The sequence below is a fragment of the Lasioglossum baleicum genome, chromosome 10 (genome assembly GCF_051020765.1).
Source record: "Lasioglossum baleicum chromosome 10, iyLasBale1, whole genome shotgun sequence".
Lineage (NCBI taxonomy): Eukaryota > Metazoa > Arthropoda > Insecta > Hymenoptera > Halictidae > Lasioglossum > Lasioglossum baleicum.
In genome coordinates, this window is record NC_134938.1 from 4,682,100 (window position 1) to 4,699,630 (window position 17,531).

The window sequence follows — 17,531 nt, forward strand, 5'->3', positions numbered from 1 at the left end:
GGATAAAAATTTTTCTTCTATGTATCCAACCACCTATAATACTATGACCTTCGTGTGACCTTGAGCACAAAAATTCACAAATACTATCCATCTGAACTATTCAATATCGCTCGAACAAGCATTTTGACTTTCATGTTCTCGGGTCGAGTAACCTCATATTTCGCACGATCCTGAGTTATGGTAAATTCTTGGATCCCCTCTCTCTCTCTCTTGGCCTCTACCTGTTGAAAACAAACTTTCAGTGACGAGGAAAGCCGAGTACGAAAGGTCAAGAGTAAATTCAACCAACATTGTTGCACACCCGAATAGTCACGTTAAAGGGTTTAAATTTCAGCAAGCCCATTTCCATAACTTTATTCGCAATTTCGAGCAGACCTGCCAGAGGGCCAGTGCTTTTAGAAACAAAATGCTAGATTCAAAAATATTTGCAGAAAGATTATACCGTACATTGTTACACCAGTAAGCGAACTATCCAAAGCAAGTATCCAATAAGTAAAGCTATGGATTCACCGGATACCTTCAATATTTCCTTCTTACAGTTTTAATGAAAAGGTCACGGAACGACCTATATATCCTATCCAGAAACCAATACACCTTATGAATATCGTAAGTTGCTGGTTTCCTGCATACACGCGTGCTCGTCAGCGATTGAACAGTGTTTTAACGAAGGGAGCTTCGAAGCAATGACCTGTACTAATAAATGTCAGGCAACGCTCTTGAATCTACCCGGACGAGTAACTGGCCTAAGGTTAACTGCTATGTACAAGAATGGCTTCAGCGAAGTTGCTGTAGTGTACGTGCGGCTAACGTTCATTCTCGCACGAGCGAGCATGTAATCCGTACCGTTGCTAGTGTGCATTTTGCCACCTGAAAAATAACCATTTTCATGGAACAGTTTTCTTTAAGGTGGAGTGGGGTAAGTCCGCCCTAGTTCTTGCAAAGTTGGACTTTAAACTGATGTATTTTCAGTCTGAAATGTAAAAACTTAACGTTCCTGGTATCAAACTCTTACCACAGTTATTACTGATGAATTAGTGTTATGTAGGATTCTAATTTTGCTTGAAAATTATCATTCTGATAGGATATTGTACAAAGTGTCGACTAGGTCGACTTGCCCCGAAAATGGGGCAAGTTCGTCTTTGAGAGTTAAAAATGCTTTCGAACCTTGTTACAACAATGATTATGAAGCCTGCTACAAAATCCTTTTTATTGCATTAAATATATTGTTTAGTTTTATAGTTACCCGTACAGAGTACGGACTTACCCCACCGTGATAGTACGGACTTGCCCCGTGTAGTAATATTTACGGGGCAAGTGCATCTTAGTGTTTTTCTCAATAAATTTTAAAAAGTACAATAAAAACGATTTATTTAATGTAAACCTACATCAATATTTGTTGTACTTACCTAAAATAACAACACAGAATATATTAATAACTTGTAAACTATTGCACGTTCAGGATAACCTCAAAGTTTTACGTGTACCTCGCACGTGACTGTTTGGCATTGGTTGATTTAAGCGAGGAAAACACCTTTATTGTTGGGCGACATGTATGTCGAATAGTACATACTGACTTATACTACATTAATAAATACAAGCTGGAGAAATTTCGTTCACATTATAATAAAAATAACCAATTAACGGACTTGCCCCGTAGACGGACTTACCCCACTCCACCTTATAAGAAATATTTTTATTTTACTGACCAGAGAACCGACCCGACCCAGCGCCCACCTCTAGTATTCGTTGCTCCACATTGTTCGGCGACATTCGTTAAACCGCAATCAATTGAATAAATATCCCTGAAGTTACCGGCGTAATATGATAATTATAATATCGAGGACACTCCCTTTGCCGTCGATACGGCAGCAGTCGGTCAAGTGCTTTTTATATGTCGTTACCGATGCTTTCCTCCGGAAGAAATTGAATTCCCTGCTCATGTTCGTATAGTTTGATCGATGTGTATGTGCGCCTTTGGAGTGTCCGCTTGTCCGTGTGCGCGTGTGTGAGCGTAGAACTATCTACCTGTCTACGCGTTCAGCAAGTGCATATATGGAAGCCGTTTCAAGGCGAGCTCATTGTCAGCGAAGTGTCACACGTGAATTGCGGCGAATTGATTTATTCAGATAGCAGTTGTTCAATAGAAAATCGCGGGACGACCAAATCGAATTCGCCGGGAGCGCTGCCTTCAATTTCCGCGTATATGTTTACGGCTTCAGGATGCATTTAAAGGAGGCTACCATTTCTGAAGCTTGTACGATCGTTAGAGGCTAAACTTCACCTTACAGGACCACTGATTTTCGACTTCTTTCTGTATAATCCTGTAGATTTTGACGAGGATATTCCGGCAATCCAAGTTTTAACGTTAGGAACTCATTGGTTCAAAAGTTCAGCAATTTTAAGCGTTTCTAAGGGCGATGTTTTATGATTACTCCCTCTGTCCCATAATAATAGTAGCAGTTGATGAATTTAATTTGTCTCATAACAATAGTAGTAAAAGAAAATAAATATAGAATGCAAGATTTGTTATAAAAAAACTATGATAGATTACATTAAACAATAAATTAACACTAGAACTACCGGATGAGACCAAATGACTTGCTCCTGATTTCTTCTATTAGCAATATTAAAATTATAAATATGTTCTTCTGAGAAATTGTTTTAGTCAACTTCTGTATTGAAGTACATGTTTAAACAAAACTGGTACAAAATCTAAACAAACGCAATTTTGTCATTATTATAAGGCAGTGTATGCCAATTGCGTTTAGTGCTCGGTAGTTCCAGTGTTAAAAATATTACTCCTAATTTTTATTTTGGGTTCTCAGATAGTTTCTGGATTTTTCAATAATTTCGTTACTGCATTTTAAACTTGTAGATAGGATCCGTTGGCTGCGAAGCTATGCTTTTCCTATATGCATGAGCTTAAAATTATTGGAACCATCGTTCTTCATTGCTTTCAGCATCACTTGTTCTTTTTCATCTTACTTTTACAATGGGTTGATATTCAACTGAAATCAAACAATTGATTTCGATCAGCGGATGAAATTCGAAAAATAGTTATAATTCGTAATAATTAGGTTAATCTAAAAATTGAAAGATGTGTCAAAACAAATGAGAGATGTCATGAAACATTGATTTTGATTGAAGGCTTCGGAATTTTGCGCTACAACATAAATTACAGCTGCATTCGTCAATAATTCCCGTTTAAATATTCACTAGCTACTATTATTATGGGACAGAGGGAGTATATAATAAGAATCACGATGCTCAGAGGGGCATATTCGGTTTGAGATTTGTCAGAAATGAACACTGTCTTTCCGGATTGAATATTCGCGACGTTCTGTAGAGAGCATGGAGGTATAGCGATCTACAATTATATTTGCATCGTATGCTTAATTGTCCTCAAGATTCTGGAACACTGTGGAAATTGCTGCTGATTTGCTAGTCTTTGAGCTCCAATTTGATTGCTATTCGCAATGCATATTTCATTACCGTGAAATGTAAGCACTACCTAGTTTCCTACGTAGCGTCTCAGTGTTCCGCACAATAAATACTACAACAATAGCTTGATGAATGAATTTTTTCATAAATTTATCCCGCGTCGTCGGAGGAAGCATTGCACATACTTGGTAATTTTACTCGTGAAACGTATTAGAGAGCAAAATAGATCTATCCGCGAGCCAATTTGAATCGCGAAGCGGCACAGAGAAGTTTACATAAACATAATTACTCGTGCATCCGCACAATTTGTCAACACTGCTGTTCCGCCCACAAGCTCATTCACCGGCCGAATGAAATTACCTATCAGCCAGTGTACGTTAAAACAAATAAGTGGCATAACCTACTTTTGTTTTAATTATTTCGAAAGTCCTGTCGGGCTGCGTGTGCTTTTAATCGAGAGCCAGCGCGGTTTCATTTCATTTATGTACATGCTCCGGGCTCGGACGCAAGTTGATTCGCGTTGATTTAGCGAGATTAAGTGGCCCGCGAACTGTTAATATTGTCTGCGGACAGGCTACGTCGATGGCTCCGAGATACGCTACGGGACAAGAAGCACGCAGTAAGATTTACACGATTTTCATTTCGTTTTCACATCGCGACTGAAATTTATTTCTACACACCATTTCAGGATTCAAGTGTTCATTCGATACAAGACGACGAAGACGTTCCTTTCGAAATAAGAAAATCGCTATTCCTTCGAAAAGAGAAGCTTGAAGTTTTAAAATAAGTCCTTTATTATCGTTGCATATGAAATGTCCGATTTTAGAATGCAACTCTTAGAAAATGCTATTTTCGATGCTATTACAATCTGTAGGTTTATTATACATAAAACTTTGAGGTACAATGCTAATCCTAAACACTAAACGTACCACGACCGGTCAAAGGACCGGTTCTGGAATTTTTATTTCACAATTAATGAAATTATAAAGATGCTTTCATAAGAACCGTCATTTTCATAAGAAAATAATAAGAATCGCGCAAAGTCTAAATAAATTAATTCTTGTCATTTTTATAAGGCAATCGCGTGTCTGTTACTTTTATAGTTTCATATTTAATATTTACTGTATAATTTTACTTTTAAATAAAGTTTATTTCAACGTCAACCAATGGGACTGTCGTGTGCTCCTTTTATATGTCTGAAAAAATAACTTATTGACGATAGCACTATGTGATTTTTGGTCAAAATGTGTTGATTAATTAACGTACTAGGCGTTGATGGTAAAAGAACTACAAAACTGAGATTCTTCTAAATGAAAAACGCGAATGAGCATAATATAGTAAATCCTCTATAAACGCAAAAGCCTTCGGTGGATTCGTTTGCATTTATTGTAGACCGGACACTATTTTTATGAGCTTCAAAGGCTAAGTCGACCGTAGAGGAGGAAACTGTGACTCTCCGCATCTCTTTCTTTTCCATACGCTGTCCTTCCTTGCGACCGAAACATCGTTCATCGTCAATTCAACCACTAAATACAGTTGAAATTATATCGTGTTTGGTCTTATTTTAATCAGAAAAATGCCACAAATATATTGGTGAAAGTTTCATAAAGAAATAAACTTTGGGCTGTGCCGACGACTGCGACTCCCCGCGTCGCCTTAGTAGTGGTTCACACCGATATATCCGAGCCGAGGTCAGATTACTACAGTGGAGGGGATATTTTTATTTGCGTTTATCGTGTACAGAGCCTTTTTGCGTTTATAGAGGATTTACTGTATCTTATTTTTACCGTAATACAATCCAGAAACTTAAAATTTGTAGATAGAATACATTGGGTACAAAATTGCGTTTGTTCAATGTCACTGCTAAAAATCAGACATTTCATATGCAACAATTTAATATTATAGCTATTAGTGAGCTCCACCGTGAAGAGGGGATGACTGATTTCCACGTGTTTCTGATTTCAGTGAAGAAGGCGCGGTTCGTCTGCGAGGAAGGTTCGTATTCGACGTGCCCCGGAAGAAAACAGAAGAAAGCTAGTTGGCGGAGGTTACCAGAGCAAGGAACCACGACTGAGTTCCTCGGCTGGTCCTCGAAGAAAAGCTTCGACGAGCTGGGCGCGGAGACGCGACTGCCGCGAAAAACAGTGCCGTAAGATCTGTTCCGGTCCCGTTGTCCGACCGTTCCGAAAATTCGGATCGAACCGATATATTTTCGCGAAAAACGCCGTGCAACGTCGTCTTTACTCACGCTCCAGTTCTGAGGCCCGCACAAAATTTGTTACACTCCGGCTGGAACGGTTCCAAGCGAAAGGTTGTGTGACTCTTCAGCCGGAATATCGTGATGTTCTGCTCATGCCGAAATTATTTTTCCGCGGCGGGGATCCTCGCGACTCGACGCGACGCGGTGACGTGACGAATACCGTAGGAACACTTCGCGTAACCTTCCACATTTCCGGGAATATATCTGTCCCGCTTTGTCTTAGAAACACGCGAACCGTGCTATCAACTTGTCTCCGGAAACGTACTCTCAGCTCCCTGTATCGCAAGTCACAATATATGGAGTAAACTTCACCTTAGCAATCCAGATGTATTTAACATTTTTTGTATAACCCTGTAGATTTTCACGAGGAAATGACAGAAATCCAACTTCCCAAGTTAGGAACACGCTGGTTCAAAATTTGTGCAAATCTTCTGAACCAACGAATTCCTATTGATATTAAAAATTACAGATAGTAAATCGTGTATTAGCAGAAACAGCGGATTCATTTCTTCTACAGCGTTCGCTTAAAAATTCCGCTCGCGAAGGGATAGAAAAAGTGCATAAACCAGGGTAGTTTCATTGTAGATTCTCCGTCAGCCATCGTAGAACTTTCTCAGTGCCCAGGTGGAAGCTTCAGGAGATTATTCAAACTAGCGCGAGAAGACATTACGGCGCTTTTTGCTGCACTTATTTCACGAAAAACTTTAAACGTTCTCGCAACCGTCGGCACGGTTGATATGCATCTTAAAACGTTCGTTTCACGCGTGTCACGCGACTAACGTTAGAGGCGTTTCATTCGAGCGTCGTCGTCGTCGCGACGCGTCGCGTCGTCGAGTCGGCCCGTTCTAAACGCGAGTGAATTTATTATAGCGAGTTCAAATTTTGCTGATTTGCATTCGACTATTTCTCACTTTCGTGCCGCCCTCGTTATCACCCTCGAGCAGCTTACATCCGCCGGAAATATTGCGCGTTTCTTTCGGCCGTTCGCTCGCCGGCTTTTTCACCCCTCTGCCCCTCACCCCATCCGCGAGTTTCCTTTTTGTTTCAACGATGGAACAACGGCGCCGGACGCCGGACTAAAATTAACTGTTTGCTATTTGCTCGCGTGTAATAAACCCACGCACGGGACTCTAGCCCTTTATTATTTAACACCTGATAACTTGCACCGCCGAGCGCCGGCTTTTATATGAGATGCGAGCGTTTAAACTTTCCAGATCACAGTCATTTTCCGTCACGTCCCGACGGTCTACCTTCGCGCGTTTTACCACCGCGCCTCCCCTCCCCAGGCAACTTCTGACATCCGTGCACATGTTTCATTCTAAATAACGGGACAAGAGTGCACACAGAAATAAAACTGTATATATGAGCCGTTTATCTTGAAAGTGGCCTAAGTCCATTCTCGAGAAAGATCAAGCTAGCAATTTTAATATTTACATTTCTACGTTATCTTTTTATTCTGAAGCAATTTGTAACTAATGTATTTAAGATCACAAAGTTTTTGTAAAAAGGAAATTAGCTGGTTAATAGACTGATAGAATGATAGGAGGATTTTTTAACAAGGATTTAATAACAAGAGAATTTCGTATCAACAAGATTTTTGGAGGATGCAATTTTCGATAATCTTGATGTTATCTACTTAAAAAACGTGTGGTTTTATAGAAATTTCGCAGTTCGCTTTTTGTTAAACTATAGAAGTTTACGTTCTTCTGTAAATAAATAATATATCTATGAATGTAATCATGTAAATGCTATCGTGCATCAGCTTCTCATTACTATGACATAATTATAAGATTTCACCAAAAAATCAGGTGGCTTTATGCTAATTTCGGGCAGTGTATACCACCGGTGCACCATGACTTCTTCAAATCCCTCCCGATACATAAAATGTAAATGAGGAGTAAATTGTTAAGTATTTTATATAGTTAGAAGATTTCCTGAATTGCATAAATGGTGTTCTTCAAGTTTTGTAATGAAATATAAAATAAATTGAATATTGTTTTTTCAATTTGAAGTATTTTAAATTATATCGAATGGACTTGGGCTGCTTCAAATTTTATGACAAATCTAGTTGTTAATTTTGAAAGTGGCTCAAGTCCATTCTTGGGGAGAAGACACATATTATTCACTTAATATTGCTATTATTTTAATAGGAATTGTAAATTTAACTCTCTTAGATACACTTAAGGAGTGTGATACATTGGTATCCTATACGTATATTTTTAATTTCATTGAAACACTTAGGCCACTTTCAAAATAAACGGCTCATATATTGGTGGAGTTAACAACAACTTTGTTCTCGCAGTGATTGGAACAGATTATTTGTTCTTGTTGAAAGAATTAAAGCAATGCAAATAGAATAGAAGGTGTCTAACTACGTGTCATTAAATCGTTCGATCCGGGACACTGTGCGGCTATACGCGAATCATTATTCTCCGTGAACGTCGACCGCGAAAAATCGCTGCGCGGCTCAACGTTCGCAGTCAGCGTTTTCCTTGCGCTCGCCGTCCCCGTTTAAAGGAACGCGAATTTCCGATCGTAATCGTAGATTCAGACCACCTTTTTGCAGTATCGATTCGTTTTATTACTGCCCGCTCTTCATAAATAGCGTACATATAGTACGGCCTCGTCCAATTCTCCGCCACATTCCCGCTCATAAATCAGCGGCCACTTGAATCAGTAAACCTTGAATAACGTGTATCGAAACTCTTGAAATTTTATAGTGGAATTAAGCAGTACTCACTAATTCTCCATATTTCCCAGTGAATGTAGAGCTTTCTCTGCCTAGCAAGCAATTGAAGTATTCTTCAAAACTAATGACCTCTTCGAAAACTGCAATCAACCCTTCTAAAGGGATTTTTTAAATCGTAATTTTTAAAAATATAAAACTTCGGAAATACTACTTTTCGACGAGAAAAGAGAGCTGATGAATTTGCCTTTAATTACAGTCGGATCGATGTTAGAAAGTCGACTCGTGACTCCTAGCCCCGTCAGTTGCTCCCGAGAGTAAAAGTAACTTGTGGACACTAACTTGGCTACTCTTTGATTCTTTACCGTTCAATAGTCGACTGAATCCTCGGGAGTAAAGTTCTAGAAAACGAACCGTAAAGTGAACATCAAGCGTAACAACTGTTCTTCAGAGTTGCTCTCACGTGGACACGTAGCCTAACTTTTAACTTAGAATCGATAAAACAATTGAATGAACATACCAAATAATGAAATGACCGTTAAGCTATTCGTAAAAATAGATGAAAATATCGCGTGGCCTAGACATCGGCTGATAAATGTTTCCCGACGACACAGTTTGTTATACCCGGCCGAGTTTCGAAGGATTATTGGAAAATATTTCCACGATAATTGTCCGTTTCCGTCTAATTATGTGCAGAAGAACACTCAAAACCGTTCGAACTTTCCATAAATAACGTTTAATTGTCCGCGAAACGACGCCGCATCGTATGAATGCGGTCATATTTGATTTCTACCCTTAATTCCCCTGTTCTGGCGACACTGCACTGACTTTGGGAACGCCCTGTATGAAAATCACGGTTCTGCCGAATCCCACTCGCACAAAGCCATGGGCGAGAGCAAACGAAATGTTCGCCCACTTAATTTCCACGCGGCCGGGGAGCTGAAATGTCAAAGAGCCTCGGCTCTCGTGTCCCATTGGAAAGGTGACCGTCATCCTACGCGGCGCGGAGTGTCGGGAGAGCTTCTCTGGCCACGTTGAAAAACGAGCGCGGCGCGTCCCGTCTGGAGTTACATTTAATTCCGCCATTGGCACGGAACAAATCCCGGCAGATCCGATCGTAAATAATTTTTCGACGGCTGCGGCGGCGACTGATGTTCCGGCGATCCTGACCCCGCGTATTCGTCAACGTCGACGTTCTCATTTTCCGTCGGGCAGATTTCCTTTTACGAGCGGCGTCGCTATATTTTCCAGCGTAAATTCTTGTAAAAATGACGACGCGTCTCCGCCGTCCTCTTCCCCAATGAATCGAAGCCAGCTAACCCTCGGCGATCAGCCGCGCCCAGCTCGTGAAAGCGAAACTATCGGAATCGCAACGACGTTTACCCGACTGATACCGATCGACAACGATTTCCAGCGGCGCAGTTCAACTCCTACGTAACACTGAAGCTGCAGAACGTCAAGTCTACGACAGTCACTGTGAAAGGGGCCAATCCATGCTGGGAGCAAGACTTTCTTTTGTAAGTATACCCTCGCGATCTCATTGTGTACCAAGGGCGAGAGCGGTTCCTCGACGGATAAGTGCACGCCGATCGTCCCCGAAGTTCCAGGACGTACAGCGCTAGCGGGACTTCGAAAAATCTTTCTAAAAATTAAGTATTAGGTGTGCAGATAAATTCCTTCGCCTTTTTTTCTACGGTCATAACTTCTGACTGAATTCGAATTACAGTAATTCTTCAATCGGTGTCCAACAGCCGTGTTTTGCACCGACGGAGTTGGTTTAGGGGACACTATTTTTTTATGACTGCGTCCACCGCGCCGAGGCTTCAATCGAAAAGCCGAACATAGAGAAGGACCATAGAGGATGATAGAATTGTTTGTTTTTAATTATTTTTTTATGAAACTTTCACCGATTTATTTCTGGCATTTTTCTGATTAAAATGACACCAAACACGATATAATTTCAACTGTATTTAGTGGTTTAATCGACGATGGAAGTTATATCGTGTTTGGTGTCATTTTAATCGGAGAAATGTCAGAAGTAAGTTAACGTAATATAACAGACAAGATTTTATTACATTTCACGTACATAAAAGGTAATAAAATCTTGAATTTGGGAAAAAGAAGGGGAAAGAACTTATTTGCACACCTAATACAACATTTCTGGAACACCCTGTATAAATAGGGACCCTTAGCCAGCAGAATGGGATAGCGCGATTAGCTAATTGCAAGCTATGTGTCGCGTTTGATTCTTTTTGCCTTATCCTTCCCCTGATATTCTCCACTACCCTCGTTCCTATCGATTTACCCGGCTCTTCGCATCGTCGACGGCGAAAGCGGTCTCGTTTTTTGCCGCGGGTATAATTACGAACTTAATAATAATTTCGTCGGCGACCTTTTAATTGCTTCGCCGTGTTCGGCTCGCGCTGTACCAATCATGTCGATTCACCAGCGCGCTGGAACGCTCGAGGTTGTTCGGAATTTTCACTGTTCGCGATGTAAAACGAGAGACTTCTTACGAAGCGATAGAACTGTTCGGTTCAATCGAGAATTGAAAAATCTCCACCGATTATTCCAGCGAAAGTGACGTGATTTTTCGACGACTAATATTAGCGCTGGAAATATGCACGTTTAATAGTCCGTGTTTCATCAGGAGACGATTAATTTTATCCCGGGCGACATTTTTAATCACACTCTCGAGCGTTCCCTGTGTTATAAGGAAAAATAAGAGCACGTCATGTGCTCGAGATGAAGAACATGTTATTGATCGAGCCTGGAAAATATATAAGGCGGACAATCGGGGGAATCCCGCCGGAAGAAAATAGGAGAATTTTGGATCTTAGTTTTCTGAAATATCCCTACCGGCGCCGCTAAATCCTCACTTGCCAAGTTGCGAACCTTTAACCTACTTTCCCTTTGACGCGCGGCTACGTGTGTGCCCGTGCCGCTTTTAAATCGTATTTATTTAACTCCTCTGACGAAATAACTGCCTAAAAATACAGACACGAGGATGTACCGATCAATTTCCTTCTATTTAGAGTAATCGCGTCAACTATGCAAATTCTGACAAGTGTCTGTTCTTAAAACCGCCACCTCTAAAAATACCTCGGAAGGGATCTTCTACTAGAGCAGTAATATCGATTAGCAACCACTGTTAACCCTCGAACGGTCGCGTTAATGACTATTGTCATCCGTACGAACTCATCTGTCAATCGTCTACTGTTTGTTGAATGGATTGTGTATCTTTTTAACACATTGCCTTGTTAACAAATCCTTCTAACCCTTTGCACTCGGAGCTATTTTAATTTGGAAATTAATCATTTCTTCCGATGTGGAATCATTCCAATCTACATATTATATATTGGGTTCTTTAATAAATTCCCGCGTTTTTTGTATTTTATTTTTTTACCGTAATTTTGTGTTCTGTTAGGTAAAATATATACAGGGTTTCTCAAAATTCCTTCAACATCTGAAAATGGGAGGTTCCTGAGTACATTTGAAGCAACATTTTCCTTTTCAAAAGTGGGGTCTGCGGCTTTGTTACAGAATTATTATCGAAAAACACGGACCAATCAGAGCGCGACCTAGACGCGTGTTGGCACAGTCGGCCCGCCGCGCCAACTGTCAATTGGCCGACTGTGGCAATTTGCGTCTAGGTCACGCTCTGATTGGTCCGTGTTCTTCGTTAATAACTCCTAAACAAAGCCGCGGCTGACATTGGTGCAAAGGAAAATGTCGCTTGGAATGGTCTCAGGAACCACCACCTTTCGGGAAGTTCACGAATTTTGGGACACCCTGTATATACTTTACTTAACAAAACATAAAATTGTGGGAAAAAAATAAAATGCAAAAAACGCGGGACTTATTACACAACCCAATATAATATTGGCTGCTCTTTACTTTACCGGACTCAAAATTTGTGTATTTCTCCTATAAATTATGATGTATTTGGTATGTAATCCAGTAGATTTGTACCCGGGGTGGCTGCAGATCGAAGTTTCGATCGTGTAGGATCAATGGTTCAGGAGCTATGCTTGCTTGAAGTTGAGCAATCTGCAGTGTTTTTGGGCGCCGCCATATTGATAGTGACGGTGGCGCGTCGCTTACCAAGTTGATTGTGATCAGGTCGGGGAGGTGCGATAAGGACCGACGGTTCTGCTCACTTCAAACCAATATGGCGGCGCCCTTACCTGCTAAAAACACTGCAGATTGCTCAACTTTAAGCAAGCATAGCTCCTGAACCATCGATCCTACAGGATCGAAACTTCGATCTGCAAATACATCATAATTTATAGGAGAAAGGCACAAATTTTGAGCCCGGTAAAGTAAAGTTTACCCCAATACTTAAATGTTTAGCAGTTTTTAGTGGCGACTCTGGGTCACCGCTCGAGTGCTAAGGGTTGAAGGGCGTCGCCAGCCAATTTCAACGTGTATCATTCGATCGTAAAATGTATTGTCTTATCCGTCTGTTATTTAGCGAAACGAACGACATGAACACGGGCCTGCTGGTCGAGGTCTGGTGCAAGGGTCTCCTGTGGGATCGTTTCTTGGGCTACTTCTACGTCCCCCTGTCGGAAGTATCGTACATGAACGAGGTAACGTCTAAGCAGTCCTACAATGCATCCAGCACGGTATCGTCCGGTGAACAAGAACAACAACAGCGACACATTCCCCCCGACAGCATGCGCGACACGAACAGCAACACACAGCCACCAGATATCACCAACACGGTACACTAATTGATACATGCACCTATCAAGATCTATGTCTTAGCGCCCCTCCATTCCCTTCCCCACCCCTTTACGGATTAATTTCAGCAATGCATTCACCCGCGTTCCCGTACTTCCGAACGTTTCTCTGATAAACTCTAGATTATCCCAGGACAAGAGGGGTTTCTATTATTCAGGTACGTCGATTAACCAGTCCCGATATTCTAAGCGTACATGCGGTACGTTTATCGTGATAGACTGAAACCTATCGTGCACGTTCGCATTGAATACATTAAGTGACCCTTGTTTCCCTGTCCTGATCCGGTCGACGCCGACTTGATAAAGAGGGATAAATATGGGAAACCAATACGGTCAGCTACTGTTAGTTTCTAACATTGCCACAAAACGCTGTCCAATCAGCAAACCACTGTCCTTATCACGGAATTTGGCTAAACTTCACCTTACAGCACCACAGATTTTGGACCTTTTTTTTATACAACTCCGTAGACTTTGACGAGAAAACGCCGAAAATCCAAGTTTTAACGTTAGCAATTCACTGGTTCAGCATAACCTGTAAAAACTAGTAAATTCCCAACGTAAGAACTTGAATCATTGGCATATTCTTATAAAAATCTTCAGGATCATATGAAAGAATCGCGTTCCCATATTTCAAACGATAATTAGCGTAATAAGCAACAGCCGAAAGGAATAACGGGACTTTATCGGAGCTGGAATCTTTTCAAGAAGTAGCCCACTTTCCGTGTAACCATCCAATAAACAGTAAATTTAAGGTAACAGCGCTCCGGTTCTGAATTTAGTTCGGGTATTCGGGAATCATGGTATTCTAAGTATTCGCATGAACGTATCGTTGATATCCGAGCAAGCGTTTCGCAGATACAGCGATGCTTAAGCTTTCCGAAGGAACAGTATCTTACAATCAATCTGAATCTAGCTCTAAGCAACTATAAAACGCGAGCACGTCTGCCTGTTTTACATTTCGCTGGTAACGCGATACACCTCAGGGCAAGCATGGCACAGTTCGGCGAAGAAGTATAGATAAGATAGATATACCAGCCACGAATAAGTAATTTCAATGTTTTAAAAGAAAGATAATTGTTAATATAATCGAGCTGCACGTCGAATTCATTTGAAAGTTCCCGCGCTACTTCACTTATTGTTAGAGTTTGCGGCTAGTGGCCACGCGACTTCGCGGCGCTGCGAGCGCAGCGTGGAATTTCGACTTCGTTTCGTGAAGTGACATTAGTGTTTCAAATTAATTGGCAGTCCTTGTAAAACTGAAAATTTCAGAAAATTATGGACATCCGTGGCCAAGGGGATTGTAAAGTGTTAAATAAACAGAGGGAAATGTTGAGAGCAATGGTCAGCTTAAAGTAAGTGCTTAATTCACGAACTTAATATTACAATTTAACCTTGCAATAACATTGTGGTGCCCCAACAAAATTTCTATATACTAACTTCGTTGGATCGTTTGGGCATTTCAGTCTTAAACAACCTACTTAACAATCGCCTTGGCAAATTTTTATGGAATCTTAACTTTTAATTACTCGCGTATAGTATTTGCAATATGACAGCTTGAAATTCAGTGTTTCAGGCGTAAACAAAGGTGTCGACTACAGTAGAAAATATTTATTTCGCATTACGGTAGCCATTTTATCGAATAAATATGTATTTATGTTGGAACGCGATATAAGCTAAGAATATATAAGAGCTAATTATGATTATACATTTACTTTAATGGTTTAAGATGTTCATTAACGAAAGTCGACATGCACACCGCGATCGTTAGTCTTCCAACAATTTTCCCGTAAATAGTACGGGATCGCGCTCCGTCGAGCTTTAGTTTCTATAAGAGAGAACAAAAAGTGTCGCGAAATAGGGGTGCGGAAAGTGTGACGCTATGGTGATATTTACGGGTTTACGTCCATCTAGAAACGACGAAAATAGGATTGTATTTGATACTTTTCATGTTTAAAACTGTCAGTTATTGAACAACTTTTGCTATTATTAACACGTGTCGGTTTTAACTTCTTGTACATCTCGGTAAAAATAATTATAACAAACAATATGTACAGTGAGAGTCAAAAGTGAGTATGCACCTCGAGAACACGGCATTTATTTATTTTACACTTTTTGTATCCTTAAAACGATTTACTATTTTCCCTAATTCTCGAAATGATTTTCCTTCGTTTCTTAATTTAATAATAGGTTTCCTCATGTCTTCTGAAGTTTCTGTACGTTTTTTACTCATCATTTTATTTATGCACTAAGAATTTCAAAGTAATCAACACTGATGAAAATTTACACGAATTCACGCTCATTCAGACATTACTGCTGCTGGAAAGCTACTTTACTGGACTATCTTTCATAACAGACTAACTACTTTTGCTGCGTGTATTCACTTTTGACGCGTTGGTAACAAACCTACTTCTCAGATAGGCATTTGTTTACAAAACATCGGAAACGTAATTGACTAAGATGTGTATTTATATACGATTGTGACACTAGAAATACCATGTACTACATTACAATTTTGATTTTCGCGAAATATGCTGTGAATATAATGTAAAATCTCATATATATGGTGTGTAACTCATTTTTGACTCACACTGTATGTATATATGTATGTACAGTGGATGTAGAAAGTATTCGTACGCCCTTTAAAGCAGAATAACATTTTTATAATTGTACAAAACGACCTGATTTGTTACAGTGTTTACAGTGGTGTAAAAAGTATTCGTACGTCCTTTAAAGCAGAATAACTTTTTTATGATTGTACCAATCGACCTGATTTTTTTATAATCAGAAGCATTGGTTTATGAAATGATATGCAAAAAAGATATTAAAAAATTGTAATTTACGTGTAAAAAAAGTCGTGTAAAACTACGATTTTTACCATTTTTAACCGCTTGTAGTTCGAGTGTATGTTAATCGATTTCGATGAAATTTTCAGCATGTGTGTAACTAACATAGATCTACAAAACATATATTGTAAATTTTCTTTAAGGGCCCAAATAAAAAAGTTCTAAAAAATGCCTTTTCCATTCCTGTATATGTAACCTTGTAAATTATAATTTTTGGAAAATCTTTTTTGCACATCATTTCGCAAACCAATGCTTCGGATTAATTATAAAAAAACGAGGTCCATTGGTACAATCAAGAAAAGTTATTCTATTTTAAACGACGTACGAATACTTTTTACACCCATTGTATATTATTTTACATTTGATTGATCGATTAAATCATACCATTCAGACTCGTTGCCATTTAATAGGTAGCTCGAGTGCGTCATTAAAGTTTGTTCCCGTAATATTCTCAGCAACAATAATGTGTCTAACGTGTACACTAAATCACAGAACGACAGAATCGTCACAGTTACTCTCGAAATCTAGATAATACTTCGAAACTCGTCTAAAGTCGTTCGCGTAAAGTCTTCAGTCCTTAATAACATGGCAATATGCGCTTTTCGTTGCTGATATATTCGAGCGTATAATAAACTCATTTTAGAACAGTCCAAAGCTTCAACGATAAAACATCAAGGCATGAAAATGCTTACGTTTCAGTCGGGATCACTAAAGACGCGAAACAGTGTTAATAAAATATAGTAACAAAATCTTTTGGCGTTCGTTATCGCACATCCGATCGCGTGTAGCTGTATACCATACAATTTGCGCTTATCACTCACGGCTGTTGTCGTCGACACGTGAACGCTGCCGCTGGTTTTTACATGTAAGTCGTTTATCTGATAAACCCCCGGCACATTCTGTGTGACCTTACCGGCAGAGAATTTCTGTACAACACATTTTACGAGACCCGGCCGTAAATTTGCGGTTACATTCGCTGCATAAAATTAATAAGAAAACTTCGACTAAATGTTTTGCGCTATCTGACCCCGTTTTCGAATTAGGCCGCCCTTCGTACCTCTCGCTTTAAACTTAACGATCCCGTTTAATATTTTCTTAATGGATATATGTGCGCAGATTCAGTTACTTAATTCCAGTTTCACCGCCCGAACACCTTAAATATACATATACGGTCGGTGTGAAAATTCTTTCGACACTCTTAAAAAGACGATAACTTTTTTACAACGTGTTTACTGTTCGACCGAGGAAAGTTCTGTTGTGCAAAGCTGGGCCACGCAAAATGAGACTGAAACGAGTATGTTTACACGCGGAACGAGACCGAATCAATTGGCGGCAGTCGTACCGGTCGATGGAAGTGTGTAACGAGTTCGGGTTAGCTTCAATGATGCCGTCGAATGCGCCGGATTGGTCTGTGCATCGGTCCAAACTGGTCGATATCGCGATTACCGGCGGACACTGTGTTTGTCTCGTCCGTGATCACCGTCGGGCCAGGAAATAAAATGTAATATCTTGAAACTTCCCGTTCCACGGACACGTCGGGAATTAATTTAATCGCC

The 17,531-nt window shown here is 40.1% G+C and overlaps 1 protein-coding gene across 17 annotated transcripts in view; it reads left to right on the forward strand.

The window, feature by feature from the left end:
• Positions 1–17,531, forward strand: part of Unc-13 (unc-13) — a 697,844-nt gene that overhangs the window by 351,071 nt on the left and 329,242 nt on the right. For 13 of the 17 annotated variants that reach the window (XM_076431956.1, XM_076431950.1, XM_076431946.1 and 10 more), the window contains 3 exons: positions 5,407–5,436; positions 9,802–9,904; positions 12,862–13,114. In XM_076431956.1, the coding sequence (XP_076288071.1) occupies positions 5,407–5,436; positions 9,802–9,904; positions 12,862–13,114 (386 nt within the window). The remainder of the gene's footprint in view (positions 1–5,406; positions 5,437–9,801; positions 9,905–12,861; positions 13,115–17,531) is intronic. The other 4 variants (XM_076431949.1, XM_076431952.1, XM_076431954.1 and 1 more) reach the window with 2 other exon arrangements.